The sequence below is a fragment of the Carcharodon carcharias genome, chromosome 7 (genome assembly GCF_017639515.1).
Source record: "Carcharodon carcharias isolate sCarCar2 chromosome 7, sCarCar2.pri, whole genome shotgun sequence".
Lineage (NCBI taxonomy): Eukaryota > Metazoa > Chordata > Chondrichthyes > Lamniformes > Lamnidae > Carcharodon > Carcharodon carcharias.
Genome location: NC_054473.1, coordinates 88,681,991 through 88,703,291, shown reverse-complemented (window position 1 = coordinate 88,703,291; position 21,301 = coordinate 88,681,991). Strand labels below are relative to the sequence as shown.

General features: G+C 55.5%; 1 protein-coding gene across 1 annotated transcript in view; it reads right to left on the bottom strand.

The window, feature by feature from the left end:
* plxnd1 (plexin D1) overlaps window positions 1-21,301 on the bottom strand; it is a 357,498-nt gene that overhangs the window by 213,757 nt on the left and 122,440 nt on the right. Inside the window, exons 12-14 of the mRNA XM_041191644.1 lie at window positions 21,004-21,167; window positions 19,740-19,891; window positions 18,622-18,721 (exon numbers count right to left, since the gene is read on the bottom strand). Of these exons, the coding sequence (XP_041047578.1) occupies window positions 18,622-18,721; window positions 19,740-19,891; window positions 21,004-21,167 (416 nt within the window). The remainder of the gene's footprint in view (window positions 1-18,621; window positions 18,722-19,739; window positions 19,892-21,003; window positions 21,168-21,301) is intronic.

Below are 21,301 nucleotides of genomic sequence, written 5' to 3'. Positions count from 1 at the left end.
ATGTTCATTCCCCACTCCCGCGCGCCACCACAATGTCCATTCCCCACTCCCACCCCCCACCACACTGTCCATTCCCCACTCCCGCCCCCCACCACAATGACCATTCCCCACTCCCGCACCCCACCACATTGTCCATTCCCCATTCCCCCAACCCACAACAATGTCCATTCCCCGCACCCACACCGCACCACAATGTCCTTTCCCCACTCCCATGCCCACCACACCCCACTCCCACGCCCACCACAATGTCCATTCCCCACTCCCACGCCCCACCACATTGTCCATGCCTCATTCCCCCACCCCACCACATTGTCCATTCCCCACTCCCGCACCCCACCACAATGTCCATTCCCCACTCCCACGCCCCACCACAATGTCCATTCCCCACTCCCGCACCCCACCACAATGTCCATTCCCCACTCCCACGCCCCACCACAATGTCCATTCCCAACTCCCGCACCCCACAACAATATCCATTCGCAACTCCCACGCCCTACAACACTGTCCATTCCCCACTTGCCCATCCCACCACAATGTCCATTCCCCACTCGCCCATCCCACCACAATGTCCATTGCCCACTCCCCCACCCCACCACAACGTCCATTCCCCATCCCCGCGCCCCACCATCTTGTCCATTCCCCACTTCCGCGCACCACCACAATGCCCATTCCCCATCCCCGCGCCCCATCACAATGTCCATTCCCCACTCCCAAGCATCGCCACAATGCCCACACCCCATCCCCGTGCCCCACGACAATGTCCAGTCCCCATCCCTGCACCCCACCACAATGTCCATTCCCCACTCCCACGCCCCACCACAATGTCCATTCCCCATCCCCGAACCCCACCACAATATCCATTCCCTACTCCCGCACCCCACCACACTGTCCATTCCCAACTCCCGCGCCCCACCACACTTTCCATTCTCCATCTCCACACCCCACCACAATGTCCATTCCCCACTCCCGCATCCCACCACAATATCCATTCCCTACTCCCGCACCCCACCACACTGTCCATTCCCAACTCCCGCGCCCAACCACACTTTCCATTCTCCATCTCCACACCCCACCACAATGTCCATTCCCCAATCCCTCGCCCCACCACAATGTTCATTCCCCATCCCTGCGCTACACCACAATGTCCGTTCCCCATCTCCGCACCCCACCACAATGTCCATTCCCCATCCCCACACCCCACCACAATGTCCATTCCCCACTCCCGCGCCACACCATAATGTCCATTCCCCACTCCCGCACCCCACCATAATGTCCATTCCCCACTCCCGCACCCCACCACAATGTCCATTCCCCATTCCCGCGCCCCACCACAATGTCCATTCCCCACTCCCAAGCATCGCCACAATGCGCACTCCCCATCCCCGTGCCCCACGACAATGTCCATTCCCCATCCCTGCACCCCACCACAATGTCCATTCCCCACTCCCGCACCCCACCACAATGTCCATTCCCCACTCCCCCACTCCCCCACAATGTCCATTCTTCATCCCCGCGCCCCACCACAATGTCCATTCCCCATCCCCGCACCCCACCACGCTGGCCATTACCCATCCCCGCGCCCCACCACAGTTTCCATTCCCCACTCCCCAACAATGTCCATTCCCCATCCCCGCGCCCCAACACATTGTCCATTCCCCATCCCCGTGCCCCACCACACTGTCCATTCCCCACTCCCCAACAATGTCCACTCCCTACTCCCCCACAATGACCTTTCCCCAATCCCCCACCCCACCACAATGTCCATTCCCCACTTCCCCACCCCACCACACTGTCCATTCCCCAATCACCCACAATGTCCATTCCCTACTCCCCCACAATGTCCATTCCTCACTCCCACGCCCCACCACACTGTCCATTCCCCACTCCCGCGCCCCACCACAATGACCATTCCCCACTCCCACACCCCACCACATTGTCCTTTCCCCATCCCCCCACCCCACCACAATGTCCATTCCCCACTCCCACGCCCCACCACAATGTCCATTCCACACTCCCGCGCCCCACCACAATGACCATTCCCCACTCCCGCACCCCACCACATTGTCCTTTCCCCATCCCCCCACCCCACCACAATGTCCATTCCCCACACCCCCACTCCACCACAACGTCCATTCCCCATCCCCGCGCCCACCATCTTGTCCATTCCCCACTTCCGCGCCCCATCACAATGTCCATTCCCCACTCCCAAACATCGCCACAATGCCCACTCCCCATCCCCGTGCCCCACCACCATGTCCATTCCCCATCCCCGAACCCCACCACAATATCCATTCCCTACTCCCGCACCCCACCACACTGTCCATTCCCAACTCCCGTGCCCCACCACACTTTCCATTCCCAACTCCCGCGCCCCACCACACTTTCCATTCTCCATCTCTACACCCCACCACAATATCCATTCCCCAATCGCTCGCCCCACCACAATGTCCATTCCCCATCCCTGCGCTACACCACAATGTCCATTCTCCATCCCCGCACCCCACCATAATGTCCATTCCCCATCCCCGCACTGCACCAAAACGTCCATTCCCCACTCCCGCACCCCACCACAATGTCCATTCCCCACTCCCGCACCCCACCACAATGTCCATTCCCCACTCCCCCACCCCACCACAATGTCCATTCCCCATCCCCGTGCCTCACCACAATGTCTATTCCCCACTCCCCCACAATGTCCATTCTTCATCCCCACGCTCCACCACAATGTCCATTCCCCTTCCCCGCACCCCACCACGCTGGCCATTACCCATCCCCCCGCCCCACCACAGTTTCCATTCCCCACTCCCCAACAATGTCCATTCCCCATCCCCACGCCCCACCACATTGTCCATTCCCCATCCCCGTGCCCCACCACACTGTCCATTCCCCACTCCACAAAATTGTCCACTCCCTACTCCCCCACAATGACCTTTCCCCAATCCCCCACCCCACCACAATGTCCATTCCCCACTTCCCCACCCCACCACACTGTCCATTCCCCAATCACCCACAATGTCCATTCCCTACTCCCCCACAATGTCCATTCCCCACTCCCACGCCCCACCACACTGTCCATTCCCCACTCCCGCGCCCCACCACAATGACCATTCCCCACTCCCGCACCCCACCACATTGTCCTTTCCCCATCACCCCACCCCACCACAATATCCATTCCCCACTCCCACGCCCCACCACAATGTCCATTCCCCACTCCCGCGCCCCACCACAATGACCATTCCCCACTCCCGCACCCCACCACATTGTCCTTTCCCCATCCCCCCAGCCCACCACAATGTCCATTCCCCACACCCCCACTCCACCACAACGTCCATTCCCCATCCCCGCGCCCCACCATCTTGTCCATTCCCCACTTCCGCGCCCCACCATAATGCCCATTCCCCATCCCCGCGCCCCATCACAATGTCCATTCCCCACTCCCAAACATCGCCACAATGCCCACTCCCCATCCCCGTGCCCAACCACCATGTCCATTCCCCATCCCCGAACCCCACCACAATATCCATTCCCTACTCCCGCACCCCACCACACTGTCCATTCCCAACTCCCGTGCCCCACCACACTTTCCATTCTCCATCTCCACACCCCACCACAATGTCCATTCCCCACTCCCGCACCCCACCACAATATCCATTCCCTACTCCCGCACCCCACCACACTGTCCATTCCCAACTCCCATGCCCCACCACACTTTCCATTCTCCATCTCCACACCCCACCACAATGTCCATTCCCCAATCCCTCGCCCCACCACAATGTCCATTCTCCATCCCCGCACCCCACCATAATGTCCATTCCCCATCCCCGCACCGCACCACAATGTCCATTCGCCACTCTCGCGCCACACCATAATGTCCATTCCCCACTCCCGCACCCAACCATAATGTCCATTCCCCACTCCCGCACCCCACCACAACGTCCATTCCCCATCCCCGCACCCCACCACAATGTCCATTCCCCACTCCCAAGCATCGCCACAATGCCCACTCCCCATCCCCGTGCCCCACGACGATGTCCATTCCCCATCCCTGCACCCCACCACAATGTCCATTCCCCACTCCCGCACCCCACCACAATGTCCATTCCCCACTCCCCCACCCCACCACAATGTCCATGCCCCACTACCGCACCCCACCACAATGTCCATTCCCCACTCCCCCACCCCACTACAATGTTGATTCCCCATCCCCGCGCCCCACCACAATGTCCATTCCCCATCCCCGTGCCTCACTACAATGTCTATTCCCCACTCCCCCACAATGTCCATTCTTCATCCCCGCGCCCCACCACAATGTCCATTCCCCATCCCCGCACCCCACCACACTGTCCATTACCCATCCCCGCGCCCCACCACAGTTTCCATTCCCCACTCCCCAACAATGTCCATTCCCATCCCCGCGCCCCACCTCATTGTCCATTCCCCATCCCCGTGCCCCACCACACTGTCCATTCCCCACTCCTCAACAATGTCCAATCCCTACTCCCCCACAATGTCCTTTCCCCAATCCCCCACCACACCACAATGTCCATTCCCCACTTCCCCACCCCACCACACTGTCCATTCCCCAATCACCCACAATGTCCATTCCCTACTCCCCCACAATATCCATTCCCCACTCCCACGCCCCACCACACTGTCCATTCCCCACTCCCGCGCCCCACCACAATGTCCATTCCCCACTCCCGTGCCCCACCACACTGTCCATTCCCCACTCCCGCGCCCCACCACAATGACCATTCCCCACTCCCGCACCCCACCACATTGTCCTTTCCCCATTCCCCCAACCCACAACAATGTCCATTCCCCGCACCCACACCCCACCACAATGTCCTTTCCCCACTCCCACCCCCACCACACCCCACTCCCACGCCCACCACAATTTCCATTCCCCACTCCCACGCCCCACCACATTGTCCATGCCTCATCCCCCCACCCCACCACACTGTCCATTCCCCACTCCCGCACCCCACCACAATGTCCATTCCCCACTCCCACGCCCCACCACAATGTCCATTCCCCACTCCCATGCCCCACCACAATGTCCATTCCCCACTCCCGCACCCCACCACAATATCCATTCGCAACTCCCACGCCCTACAACACTGTCCATTCCCCACTCGCCCATCCCACCACAATGTCCATTCCCCACTCGCCCATCCCACCACAATGTCCATTGCCCACTCCCCCACCCCACCACAACGTACATTCCCCATCCCCGCACCCCACCATCTTGTCCATTCCCCACTTCCGCGCACCACCACAATGCCCAATCCCCATCCCCGCGCCCCATCACAATGTCCATTACCCACTCCCAAGCATCGCCACAATGCCCACTCCGCATCCCCGTGCCCCACGACAATGTCCATTCCCCACTCCCGCGCCCCACCACAATGTCCATTCCCCACTCCCGCACCCCACCACAATGTCCATTCCCCACTCCCCCACCCCACCACAATGTCCATTCTCCACTCCCGCAACCCACCACAATGTCCATTCCCCACTCCCGCACCCCACCACAATGTCCATTCCCCACTCCCCCATCCCACTACAATGTCCATTCCCCATCCCCCACATTGTCCATTCCCCACTCCCGCACCCCACCAAAATGTCCATTCCCCACTCCCGCGCCCCACCACAATGTCCATTCCCCATCCCCGAACCCCACCACAATATCCATTCCCTACTCCCGCAGCCCACCACACTGTCCATTCCCAACTCCCGCGCCCCACCACACTTTCCATTCTCCATCTCCACACCCCACCACAATGTCCATTCCCCACTCCCGCATCCCACCACAATATCCATTCCCTACTCCCGCACCCCACCACACTGTCCATTCCCAACTCCCGCGCCCAACCACACTTTCCATTCTCCATCTCCACACCCCACCACAATGTCCATTCCCCAATCCCTCGCCCCACCACAATGTTCATTCCCCATCCCTGCGCTACACCACAATGTCCATTCCCCATCCCCGCACCCCACCACAATATCCATTCCCCATCCCCACACCCCACCACAATGTCCATTCCCCACTCCCGCGCCACACCATAATGTCCATTCCCCACTCCCGCACCCCACCATAATGTCCATTCCCCACTCCCGCACCCCACCACAACGTCCATTCCCCATCCCCGCGCCCCACCACAATGTCCATTCCCCACTCCCAAGCATCGCCACAATGCGCACTCCCCATCCCCGTGCCCCACGACAATGTCCATTCCCCGTCCCTGCACCCCACCACAATGTCCATTCCCCACTCCCGCACCCCACCACAATGTCCATTCCCCACTCCCCCACAATGTCCATTCGTCATCCCCGCGCCCCACCACAATGTCCATTCCCCATCCCCGCACCCCACCACGCTGGCCATTACCCATCCCCGCGCCCCACCACAGTTTCCATTCCCCACTCCCCAACAATGTCCATTCACCATCCCCGCGCCCCACCACATTGTCCATTCCCCATCCCCGTGCCCCACCACACTGTCCATTCCCCACTCCCCAACAATGTCCACTCCCTACTCCCCCACAATGACCTTTTCCCAATCCCCCACCCCACCACAATGTCCATTCCCCACTTCCCCACCCCACCACACTGTCCATTCCCCAATCACCCACAATGTCCATTCCCTACTCCCCCACAATGTCCATTCCCCACTCCCACGCCCCACCACACTGTCCATTCCCCACTCCCGCGCCCCACCACAATGACCATTCCCCACTCCCGCACCCCACCACATTGTCCTTTCCCCATCTCCCCACCCCACCACAATGTCCATTCCCCACACCCCCACTCCACCACAACGTCCATTCCCCATCCCCGCGCCCCACCATCTTGTCCATTCCCCACTTCCGCGCCCCACCACAATGCCCATTCCCCATCCCCGCGCCCCATCACAATGTCCATTCCCCACTCCCAAACATCGCCACAATGCCCACTCCCCATCCCCGTGCCCCACCACCATGTCCATTCCCCATCCCCGAACCCCACTACAATATCCATTCCCTACTCCCGCACCCCACCACACTGTCCATTCCCAACTCCCGTGCCCCACCACACTTTCCATTCTCCATCTCCACACCCCACCACAATGTCCATTCCCCACTCCCGCACCCCACCAAAATGTCCATTCCCTACTCCCGCACCCCACCACACTGTCCATTCCCAACTCCCGCGCCCCACCACACTTTCCATTCTCCATCTCCACACCCCACCACAATGTCCATTCCCCAATCCCTCGCCTAACCACAATGTCCATTCCCCATCCCTGCGCTACACCACAATGTCCATTCTCCATCCCCGCACCCCACCATAATGTCCATTCCCCATCCCTGCACTGCACCACAATGTCCATTCCCCACTCTCGCGCCACACCATAATGTCCATTCCCCACTCCCGCACCCCACCACAATGTCCATTCCCCACTCCCGCACCCCACCACAATGTCCATTCCCCACTCCCCCACCCCACTACAATGTTGATTCCCCATCCCCGCGCCCCACCACAATGTCCATTCCCCATCCCCGTGCCTCACCACAATGTCTATTCCCCACTCCCCCACAATGTCCATTCTTCATCCCCGCGCCCCACCACAATGTCCATTCCCCATCCCCGCACCCCACCACATTGTCCATTCCCCATCCCCGTGCCCCACCACACTGTCCATTCCCCACTCCACAAAATTGTCCACTCCCTACTCCCCCACAATGACCTTTCCCCAATCCCCCACCCCACCACAATGTCCATTCCCCACTTCCCCACCCCACCAAACTGTCCATTCCCCAATCACCCACAATGTCCATTCCCTACTCCCCCACAATGTCCATTCCCCACTCCCACGCCCCACCACACTGTCCATTCCCCACTCCCGCGCCCCACCACAATGACCATTCCCCAATCCCGCACCCCACCACATTGTCCTTTCCCCATCCCCCCACCCCACCACAATATCCATTCCCCACTCCCACGCCCCACCACAATGTCCATTCCCCACTCCCGCGCCCCACCACAATGACCATTGCCCATTCCCGCACACCACCACATTGTCCTTTTCCCATCCCCCCACCCCACCACAATGTCCATTCCCCACACCCCCACTCCACCACAACGTCCATTCCCCATCCCCGCGCCCCACCATCTTGTCCATTCCCCACTTCCGCGCCCCACCATAATGCCCATTCCCCATCCCCGCGCCCCATCACAATGTCCATTCCCCACTCCCAAACATCGCCACAATGCCCACTCCCCATCCCCGTGCCCCACCACCATGTCCATTCCCCATCCCCGAACCCCACCACAATATCCATTCCCTACTCCCGCACCCCACCACACTGTCCATTCCCAACTCCCGTGCCCCACCACACTTTCCATTCTCCATCTCCACACCCCACCACAATGTCCATTCCCCACTCCCGCACCCCACCACAATATCCATTCCCTACTCCCGCACCCCACCACACTGTCCATTCCCAACTCCCGCGCCCCACCACACTTTCCATTCTCCATCTCCACACCCCACCACAATGTCCATTCCCCAATCCCTCGCCCCACCACAATGTCCATTCCCCATCCCCGTGCCCCACCACACTGTCCATTCCCCACTCCACAAAATTGTCCACTCCCTACTCCCCCACAATGACCTTTCCCCAATCCCCCACCCCACCACAATGTCCATTCCCCACTTCCCCACCCCACCAAACTGTCCATTCCCCAATCACCCACAATGTCCATTCCCTACTCCCCCACAATGTCCATTCCCCAATCCCTCGCCCCACCACAATGTCCATTCCCCATCCCTGCGCTACACCACAATGTCCATTCCCCATCCGCGCACCCCACCATAATGTCCATTCTCCATCCCCGCACCCCACCATAATGTCCATTCCCCATCCCCGCACCGCACCACAATGTCCATTCCCCACTCTCGCGCCACACCATAATGTCCATTCCCCACTCCCGCACCCCACCATAATGTCCATTCCCCACTCCCGCACCCCACCACAACGTCCATTCCCCATCCCCGCGCCCCACCACAATGTCCATTCCCCACTCCCAAGCATCGCCACAATGCCCACTCCCCATCCCCGTGCCCCACGACAATGTCCATTCCCCATCCCTGCACCCCACCACAATGTCCATTCCCCACTCCCGCACCCCACCATAATGTCCATTCCCCATCCCCGCACCGCACCACAATGTCCATTCCCCACTCTCGCGCCACACCATAATGTCCATTCCCCACTCCCGCACCCCACCATAATGTCCATTCCCCACTCCCGCACCCCACCACAACGTCCATTCCCCATCCCCGCGCCCCACCACAATGTCCATTCCCCACTCCCAAGCATCGCCACAATGCCCACTCCCCATCCCCGTGCCCCACGACAATGTCCATTCCCCATCCCTGCACCCCACCACAATGTCCATTCCCCACTCCCGCACCCCACCACAATGTCCATTCCCCACTCCCCCACCCATCTACAATGTTGATTCCCCATCCCCGCACCCCACCACAATGTCCATTCCCCATCCCCGTGCCTCACCAGAATGTCTATTCCCTACTCCCCCACAATGTCCATTCTTCATCCCCGCGCCCCACCACAATGTCCATTCCCCATCCCCGCACCCCACCACACTGTCCATTACCCATCCCCGCGCCCCACCACAGTTTCCATTCCCCACTCCCCAACAATGTCCATTCCCCATCCCCGTGCCCCACCACACTGTCCATTCCCCACTCCCCAACAATGTCCACTCCCTACTCCCCCACAATGTCCTTTCCCTAATCCCCCACCCCACCACAATGTCCATTCCCCACTCCCCCACCCCACCACAATGTCCATTCACCACTGACCCACCCCACCACAATGTCCATTCACCACTCCCCCACCCCACCACACTGTCCATTCCCCAATCACCCACAATGTCCATTCCCCACTCCCGCGCCCCACCACAATGTCCATTCCCCACTCCCGCACCCCACCACAATGTCCATTCCCAACTCCCGCACCCCACCACATTGTCCATTCCCCACTCCCGTGCCCCACCACAATGTCCATTCCCTACTCCCACGCCCCACCACAATGTCCATTCCCCACTCCCGCACCCCACCACAATGTCCATTCCCCACTCCCGCGCCCCACCACAATGTCCATTCCCCACTCCCACGCCCCTCCACACTGTCCATTCCCCACTCCTGCGCCCCACCACAATGACCATTCCCCACTCCCGCACCCCACCACATTGTCCTTTCCCCATTCCCCCACCCAACAACAATGTCCATTCCCCGCACCCACACCCCACCACAATGTCCTTTCCCCACTCCCACGCCCCACCACAATGTCCATTCCCCACTCCCACGCCCCACCACATTGTCCATGCCTCATCCCCCCACCCCACCACACTGTCCATTCCCCACTCCCTCACCCCACCACAATGTCCATTCCCCACTCCCGCACCCCACCACAATGTCCATTCCCCACTCCCGCACCCCACCACAATGTCCATTCCCCACTCCCCCACCCCACTACAATGTCCATTCCCCATCCCCCACTTTGTCCATTCCCCACTCCCGCACCCCACCAAAATGTCCATTCCCCACTCCCGCGCCCCACCACAATGTCCATTCCCCATCCCCAAACCCCACCACAATATCCATTCCCTACTCCTGCACCCCACCACACTGTCCATTCCCAACTCCCGTGCCCCACCACACTTTCCATTCTCCATCTCCACACCCCACCACAATGTCCATTCCCCACTCCCGCATCCCACCACCATATCCATTCCCTACTCCCTCACCCCACCACACTTTCCATTCACCATCTCCACACCCCACCACAATGTCCATTCCCCAATCCCTCGCCCCACCACAATGTTCAATCCCCATCCCTGCGCTACACCACAATGTCCATTCCCCATCCCCGCACCCCACCACAATGTCCATTCCCCATCCCCGCACCACACCACAATGTCCATTCCCCACTCCCGCGCCACACCATAATGTCCATTCCCCACTCCCGCACCCCACCATAATGTCCATTCCCCACTCCCGCACCCCACCACAACGTCCATTCCCCATCCCCGCGCCCCACCACAATGTCCATTCCCCACTCCCAAGCATCACCACAATGCCCACTCCCCATCCCCGTGCCCCACGACAATGTCCATTCCCCATCCCTGCACCCCACCACAATGTCCATTCCCCACTCCCGCACCCCACCACAATGTCCATTCCCCACTCCCGCACCCCACCACAATGTCCATTCCCCACTCCCCCACCCCACTACAATGTTGATTCCCCATCCCCGCGCCCCACCACAATGTCCATTCCCCATCCCCGTGCCTCACCACAATGTCTATTCCCCACTCCCCCACAATGTCCATTCTTCATCCCCGCGCCCCACCACAATGTCCATTCCCCATCCCCGCACCCCACCACGCTGGCCATTACCCATCCCCGCGCCCCACCACAGTTTCCATTCCCCACTCCCCAACAATGTCCATTCCCCATCCCCGCGCCCCACCACATTGTCCATTCCCCATCCCCGTGCCCCACCACACTGTCCATTCCCCACTCCCCAACAATGTCCACTCCCTACTCCCCCACAATGTCCTTTCCCCAATCCCCCACCCCACCACAATGTCCATTCCCCACTCCCCCACCCCACCACACTGTCCATTCCCCAATCACCCACAATGTCCATTCCCTACTCCCCCACAATGTCCATTCCCCACTCCCATGCCCCACCACACTGTCCATTCCCCACTCCCGCGCCCCACCACAATGACCATTCCCCACTCCCGCACCCCACCACATTGTCCTTTCCCCATCCCCCCACCCCACCACAATGTCCATTCCCCACTCCCACTCCCCACCACAATGTCCATTCCCCACTCCCGCGCCCCACCACAATGACCATTCCCCACTCCCGCACCCCACCACATTGTCCTTTCCCCATTCCCCCACCTCACAACAATGTCCATTCCCCGCACCCACACCCCACCACAATGTCCATTCCCCACTCCCACGCCCCACCACAATGTCCATTCCCCACTCCCACGCCCCACCACATTGTCCATTCCTCATCCCCCCACCCCACCACACTGTCCATTCCCCACTCCCGCACCCCACCACAATGTCTATTCCCCACTCCCACGCCCCACCACAATGTCCATTCCCCACTCCCGCACCCCACCACAATGTCCATTCCCCACTCCCACGCCTCACCACAATGTCCATTCCCCACTCCCGCTCCCCACCACAATATCCCTTCACAACTCCCACGCCCTACAACACTGTCCATTCCCCACTCGCCCATCCCACCACAGTGTCCATTCCCCACTCGCCCATCCCACCACAATGTCCATTCCCCACTCCCGCGCCCCACCACAATGTCCATTCGCCATCCACAAACCCCACCACACTGTCCATTGCCCACTCCCACACCCCACCACAATGTCCATTCCCCATCCCCACACCCCACCACAATGTCCATTCCCCACTCCCCCACCCCACCACAATGTCCATTCCCCACTCGCCCATCCCACCACAATGTCCATTTCCCACTCCCACACCCCACCACAATGTCCATTCCCCATCCCCGCACCCCACCACACTGTCCATTCCCCATCCCCGCACCCCACCACACTGTCCATTCCCCCCCAACCCCAGCCCAATGCCCATTACAGCCAGTGTTTAAAGCCACAAAAAAACCCAGTCAGTGTGACATACAAGAATGGAAATAGGGATGGGGTTATGGAATGGAGTTGGTGCGCGGAATGGGCATTGAGTTGGGTGTGGGGAACGGAATGGGAGTTTGAAATAGGTATTGGGGTTGGTGTGGGGATTGGACATTGGGGTGGGGTTGGGGGACCACCCATTCCCTGCATGTCACACCGATTGGGTTTTTTTAAAGCTTGGGACACTGGATCTAAGTCGAGGCCTTGACTGTTTGTGAAATTTTCCCTGTCAGCTGGCTCCTTGTCAAATTCTCACACTCAGAGCCATGACCCGAACAGCTTACTGATTCAGTGGTCCTCCAGGATAGCTTATAGTGCAAAGACAATGAATCAATTCCTTTTACAAGAACTAGTTTAAGACAGAATTGTCCACATCTCAGTATCCAGGTGTTTCCTGAGTTATTGTAGGAGTTACAAAGAATGCTCCCTCCCTTTGTTGATGTTTCAGTACATTCTCTGGTTCAATTCAGTCTCCAGCAACAGACTCCAAGTGGCCGGAAGCCTCCTGGAAACCCTGCAGTCCACATGTAGCAATTCTCAGATCCCAGAGGAAAGGCACCAGTCAGGGAAGCGGACAAACAACGGAAAACCATTTAACAGCATCTAGCAGCTAAGCTTTATTTCAATAAATAGTTCAAAGAAGTAAAGTGTAAAGCAGAGAAAATTTCAGAACTAACAAAAAATTCAAATCAAATGAAGGGTTCAGATAAAAATTTAAAACTGAGATACAGACTGGAATCTAATTGAAAGGTTCGGGTGGTCTATATATAGTATAACAGATAGCCGGGAGTGAGTTACAGACTGGAATCTAATCGAGGGGTTTGGGTGGTTTATATATAGTATAACAGATACAGAATCACAGAGTCACACAGTGCAGAAGAGGCCTTTTGGCCCATTGAATCTGCACTGACATGTGAGAAACACCTGACCTACTTACCTAATCCCATTTACCAGCATTGGCCCATAGCCTTGAACGTTATGATGTGCCAAGTGCTCATCCAGGTACTTTTTAAAGGATGTGAGGCAACCTGCCTCCACCACCCTCCCAGGCAGTGCATTCCAGACCGTCACCACCCTCTGGGAAATAAAGGTTCTTCCTCACATCCTCCCTTAAACCTCTTGCCCCTCACCTTGAACTAATGTCCCCTCGTGACTGACCCCTCAACTAAGGGGAACAGCTGCTCCCTATCCACCCTGTCCATGCCCCTCATAATCTTGTACACCTCGATGAGGTCGCCCCTCAGTCTTCTCTGCTCCAACAAAAACAACCCAAGTCTATCCAACCTCTCTTCATAACTTAAATGTTTCATCCCAGGCTACATCCTAGTGAATCTCCTCTGCACCCCCTCCAGTGCAATCACATCCTTCCTATAATGTGGCGACCAGAACTGCACACAGTACTCCAGCTGTGGCCTCACCATACACTCGGGACTGAGTTACAGACTGGAATCTAATCGAGGGGTTCAGGTGGTTTATATATAGAATAACAGATACCCAGGAGTGAGTTACAGACTGGAATCTAATTGATGGGTTCGGGTGGTTTATATACAGAAGAACAGATACTCGGGAGTGAATTACAGACTGGAATCTAATTGAGGGGTTCAGGTGGTTTACATACAGAATAACAAATACCACAGAGTGGGTTACAGACTGGACTCTAATCGAGGGGTTCGGGTGGTTTATATATAGAATAACGGATACCCGGGAGTGAGTTACAGACTGGAATCTAATCGAGGGGTTCGGGTGGTTTATATATAGAATAAGACCATAAGACCATAAGACATAGGGGCAAAAATTAGGCCATTCGGCCCATCCAGTCTGCTCTGCCATTCAATCATGGCTGATAAGTTTCTCAACCCCATTCTCCCGCCTTCTCCCCATAACCTTTGATCCCCTTACCAATCAAGAACCTATCTATCTCGGTCTTAAATACACTCAATGACCTGGTGTCCACAGCCTTCTGTGGCAATGAATTCCATAGATTCACCACTCTCTGGCTAAAGACGTTTATCCTCATCTCTGCTCTAAAAGGTCTTCCCTTTACTCTGAGGCTGTGCCTTTGGGTCCTAGGCTCTCCTACTAATGGAAACATCTTCCCCACGTCCACTCTATCCAGGCCTTTCAGTATTCTGTAAGATTCAATCAGATCCCCCCTCATCCTTCTAAACTCCATCGAGTATAGACCCAGAGTCCTCAAACGTTCCTCATATGTTAAGCCTTTCATTCCTGGGATCATTCTCGTGAACCTCCTCTGGACCCTCTCCAGGGCCAGAACATCCTGCCTGAGATACGGGGCCCAAAACTGCTCACAGTATTCTAAATGTAGTCTGACCAGAGCCTTATAAAGCCTCAGCAGCACATCCCTGCTTTTATATTCTAGTCCTCTCGAAATAAATGCCAACATTGCATTTGCCTTCCTAACTACCGCATCAACCTGCAAGTTAACCTTAAGGGAATCCTGGACTAGGAATCCCAAGTCCCTTTGCACTCCAGATTTCTGAATTCTCTCCCCATTTAGAAAATAGCCTATGCCCCTATTCTTCCTACCAAAGTGCATGACCTCACACTTCCCCACGTTGTATTCCATCTGCCACTTCTTTGCCCATTCTCCTAACCTGTCCAAATCCTTCTGCAGACTCCCCGCCTCCTCAATACTACCTGTCCCTCCACCTATCTTTGTATCATCTGCAAACTTAGCCGGGATGCCCTCAGTTCCTTCATCTAGATCATTAATGTATAAAGTGAAATGTTGTGGTCCCAACACTGACCCCTGTGGAACTCCACTAGTCACCGGCCACCAACCTGAGAAGGACCCCCTTATCCCCACTCTCTGCCTCCTGCCAGACAGCCAATCTTCTATCCATGCTAGTACCTTGCCTCTAACACCATGGGCTCTTATCTTACTGAGCAGCGTCCTGTGTGGCACCTTGTCAAAGGCCTTCTGGAGGTCCAAGTAGATAACATCCATTGGCTCTCCTTTGTCTAATCTACTCATTACCTCCTCAAAGAATTCAAACAGACTTATCAGGCATGACCTCCCCTTGATGAAACCATTCTGACTTTGCCCTATTTTACCATACATTTCCAAGTGTTCTGAAATCTCATCCTTAATAATGGACTCTAATAATAGATGCACGGGAGTGAGTAACAGACTGCAATTTAATCGAGGGGTTCGGGTGTTTTATATATAGAATAACAAATACCCAGGAGTGAGTTACAGGCTGGAATCTAATCGAGAGGTTCGGGTGGTTTATCTATTGAATAACAGATACCTGGGAGTGAGTTACGGACTGGAATCTAATCGAAAGGTTCGGATGGTTTATATATAGAATAACAGATACCTGAATAACAGAAACGCGGGAGTGAGTTACAGACTGGAAGCTAATCGAGGGGTTCGGATGGTTTATATATAAATAACAGATACTCGGGAGTGAGTTACAGACTGGAATCTAATCGAGAGGCTGGGGTGGTTTATATATAGAATAACAGATACTCCGGAGTGAGTTACAGACTGGAATCTAATCGAGGGGTTCGGGTGGTTTATATATAGAATAACAGATACCCGGGAGTGAGTTACAGACTGGAATCTAATCAATGGGTTCGGCTGGTTTATATATAGGATAACAGACTTCCCAGAGTGAGCTATAGACTGGAATCTAATCGAGGGGTTCGGGTGGTTTATATATAGGATAACAGATACCCCGGAGTGAGTTACAGACTGGAATCTAATCAAGGGGTTCGGGTGATTTATATGTAGAATAACAGATATCCGGGAGTGAGTTACAGAATGGAATCTAATCGAGGGGTTCGGAGTGGTTTATATATAGAATAACAGATTCTTGGGAGTGAATTACAGATTGGAATCTAATCGAGAGATTTGGGAGGTTTATATATAGAAAAAACAAATACCCGGGAGTGAGTGACTGGAATCAAATCCTGGTGTTCGAGTGGTTTATATATAGAATAACAAATACTCGGGAGTGAGTTACAGACTGGAATCTAATCGAGGTGTTTCGGTGGTTTATACATAGAATACCTGATGCTCGGGAGTGAGTTACAGACTGGAATCTAATCAAGGGGTTTCTTTTGTTAATCCACTTTTCCTCCATTGTTAAATCTCTCCTTTATTTTGAATTATATTCAGGTCTTTGTGTAATGCAGGTAAAAGGGAATTACTTTATGTATTGGTTCATTCAGCTTAATATATAACTGAATTCTAAGCAGCCAGTGCGAATCCTTGAGTTTATTGACACATAATCAATTGTCTCTGAATTACGTCACGTCATTGCTGTGAAACACTTGGCACTTCCAGATGGGAAGGACCAACTTTAATACTCACCTTCTTTCCTTCAAAACATGCATTGTCCTTTTCTGAACTTAACTGCTTTTTACTAATTTCTCAGTCCCCATGCATTCTTCCTCACTCTGAAATAACAGACTGTTACCTCAACTCTCTGATAATCATCTCCACACAGACTGTTGTTCAGAAACTAACCCCTTTAAAGAATTTCTGCATGTCTGTGCTTGTTCCCCTGTCATCAATCCATCCTTGATGGCTCCCTTACATCCCCTTTTCTGTTAGCCTGTGATTTATTCTCACCAGTCCTTGACCTCCTGTGTCTGTTTGTACATCTCTCCAGGCCTACGCCCTGTGCAGATCTTTTGCAAGTGGTTTCCCTTGTTATAATTTTACTTCTTCTCTAACTGTTAGCTCCTCTCTGCAGTTCCATTTCACACCTGGAGAACAATCTTATTTTGTTTCATTCAGGATCCTAAAGGTCCTTTAGCCTTTCTGTTCCTAACTGTGCATCTGCCTAGACACAGGTCAGCCCCAGTGACCAATGTGTGTTTTGGCTGTGAGGGGCAGGCTCAGTCTGTGAGGGGTGGGGGAGGGGCTGTGAGGGTGGGGGTGTGGTTGTGAGGGGTGGGGTCATTCTGTGAGAGGTGGTGGAGGGGCTGTGAGGGGTGAGGCTGTGAGGGGTGGTGGAGGGGCTGTGAGGACTGGGGGTGGGTCTGTGAGGGGCAGGGGAGGGGCTGTGAGGGGTGGGGGAAAGGCTGTGAGGGCTGGGGGAGGGGCTCTGAGGGGTTGGGTAGGGGCTGAGGGGTGGAGGAGGGGCTGTGAGGGATGGGGGGGCTGTGAGGAGTGGGGGTGGGTCTGTGTGGGGTAGGGGTGGGGATGTGAGGGGTGAGGTCATTCTGTGAGGGGTGGTGGAGGGGCTGTGAGGTGTGGGGATGGGGCTGTGAGGAGTGGGGGGGTGCTGAGGGGTAGGGGGGGTGCTATGAGGGGTGGGGGAGGGGCTGTGAGGGGTGGGGGAGGGGCTGTGAGGGGTGGGGGAGGAGCTGTGAGGGTTGGGGAGGGGGCTGTGAGGAGTGGGGGGGGTGCTGAGGGGTAGGGGGGGTGCTATGAGGGGTGGGGGAGGGGCTGTGAGGGGTGGGGTGGGGCTGTGAGGGGTGGGGGAGGGGCTGTGAGGGGTGGGGGAGGGGCTGTGAGGGTTGGGGAGGGGCTGAGGGTTGGGGGAGGGGCTGTGAGGCTTGGGGGAGGGGCTGTGAGGGGTGGGGGAGGGGCTGTGAGGGTTGGGGGAGGGGCTGTGAGGGTTGGGGGAGGGGCTGTGAGGGGTGGGGGAGGGGCTAGCCTTTCCATCCAGTGACAACAACACAGTCACAGCCACGTTTTCTGCAGCTTTATCTCCGACCTTTTCTTTCTCTGAATCAGGTGTTTCCCAGATAAAGCAATTGGACAATCCTAGTCCTTTTCACTTGTACCTCCTGTCTGCTCTTTCTAATATTGAACATTGAAATCTGTACAAGTGATACGAGACCTTGCTATTGTTCAAGGGGGATATCAATACTCAGACTTACCAGATATGAGAATCTCTGGTTGGAGTGCCCTTCCTCCCGTATACTCACTCTCACCGAGTCCGTAAACTCTCGATTAGCTTGACCGGTGCGGCAAACAATCCTGCAGTCAGGAATATGAGCATTCAGCAGGAAGGAAGATCAACACGCTTCACAACCCTTCCCCAAATTCCACCTTCACAGACCCTGCCCCAAATACCCCTCTCAAAGACCTTGCCCCAAATACCCCTCCCACAGCCTCTTCCCCAAATACCGCTCTCACAGACCCTTCCCCAAATACCTCTCCACAGATCTTTCCCCAAATACTCCCCTCAGAGATCCTTCCCCAAATAACCCCCTCACAGTCCTCACCCCAAATACCTCCCCATAGACCCTTCCCCAAATACCCCCTCATAGACCTTCCCCAAATACCTCCCTACAAACCCTTCCCCAAATAACCCCTTCATAGACCCTTCCCCAAATATCCCCCTCACAGGCCCTTCCCCAAATACCTCCTGACAGACCCTTCCTCAAATACCTCCCCACAGACCATTCCCCAAATACCCCCCTCACAGACCTTCCCCAAATACCTCCCCACAGACCATTCCCCAAATACCCCCCTCACAGACCTTCCCCAAATACCCCTCTTATCGACCCTTCCCCAAATGCCCTCCTCAGAGCCCCTTATGCAAATCTCCCATCAGCCCCTCTCCCTCCCCACACAACCCCACCCCTAATCACTTCACAGCCTCTCCTCCAATCTCCTCACTGCCCTCCTCCCTCAAAGTCCTACCCCACTCCTCACAGCCCCTCCCCTTCTCCTCATAGTCACCCCCTCCTCTCATAGCCCTGCCCCCATCCCTCACAGCCTTTCCCCTCAGACCCTTCTACAATTCCTGTTTCTTTCCTTTTACACACTGTGATGTATGTCGAGGAGCTAACACTAAGACACACAGCAGCTGTAGAGAGCCAGACGAGAGTGAATCTGACCACACAGAGGATCACATGGACCACATTCACCACATACATCAATGGGAGTGCTGAAAGCCACCATTATGGTACTTTTCTGGCCACTGAAAGCAGAAAATCAGAGGGGAGTAAGAAGAGTTATAAAATGAAGAAACAACAGTCAGTTTACTTACTGTTCTGAAACGATATAACTCTCCTGCACAGGAATACATGAGACTTCAGCAATGTGAACACCCTCAACAATGTCACTGAACCTGCGGCCCAGGTTCCTCCCTCGAATTGTGAGGAGGGTCCCTCCATCCACAGGACCAGTCAGGGGCTCTATCTGAAAAACATACACCCTTCAGTCAGCTGCTTCCTCGCTCATTGTATTCTACTGAAGCAAAGAAAGCTGAAAACCTCCCTTATTTTATACTTTTACAGGATGTGGACATCTCTGGCTATCCAGGATTTTGATCCAGCGACAGTGAAGGGACGGTGAAATATTTCCAAGTCACGAACTTCCAGGGTTGGTGTTCCCATGTGTCTGCTGGCCTTATCCTTCTAGGTGGCAGAGGTCATGGGTTTGGAAGGTGCTGTCGAAGGAGCCTTGGTGAATTCCTGCAGTGCATCTTGTAGATGGTACACACTGCTGCTACTGTGCATCGGTGGTGAAGGGAGTGAATGGCACCCCATCCACAAACAATCAAGCGGGCTGCTTTGTCCTGGATGGTGTCGAGCTTCTTGAGTGTTGTGGGAGCTGCACTCATCCAGGCAAGTTGAGAGTATTCCATCACACTCCTGACTTGTGCCTTGTAGATGGTGAACAGGCTTCAGGGAGTCAGGAGGTGAGTTACTCACTGCAGGATTCCTAGCCTCTGACCTGCTCTTGTAGCCACACTATTTATATGGCTGGTCCAGTTCAGTTTCTGGTCAGTGGTAACCCCCGGGATGTTAATGGCAGGGGATTCAGCAATGGAACTCCCCAGTATGGAAACCTGGGCATAGATATTCATGCATGCACACGTATGCACGCACATGTGCACACACACACACGTGTGCACATGCATGCAAGCACACATGTGTACACCTGCATACACACACACGTGCACACATGCACACACACATATATACGCATGAACACATGTACAAGTATGCACACACATACACATGCATGCACATGCATACACACACATACATACACAGACACATGCGCACACGCACCCCCACATGCACGCCAACATACACATACACACGCATGCGTACACTTGCATCCACACGCACACACAAACACACATACATGCATGTGCACACACGCACGCACGCACACTATCCTTTAACAGGCAGCAGCCGATGAGTAAGGTCTGTACCCTGGAGCCGATAGCAGAGATAGAGGGGAGTTGGAACACAGAAAGGTTCAGGCTCTGCGATGAATGTGAAACGTCACCAATTACTCACCAATTGGATCTCGGGGGCAGGGCAAGTCTCGTCTATCTGTCCGCACTCACGCCGCAGTTTACAGCTCTGGGTGCTTTTACACCAGACACACTGATGGCCTTGGTCTTCCCGGCCCCAGCAGGCTGAGCACTCGGAGCTCCCACTCTCACAGTTATACACTTCCACTGCAGAAACACATCAAAACTTTACCAGTTATTGGAGTCATCAGGAGTCCACATCCACATGTGTAAACAGACAAACATTCAAACATACAAAAATTTGAACATACGAATTAGAAGCAGGAATAGGCCATTCAGCC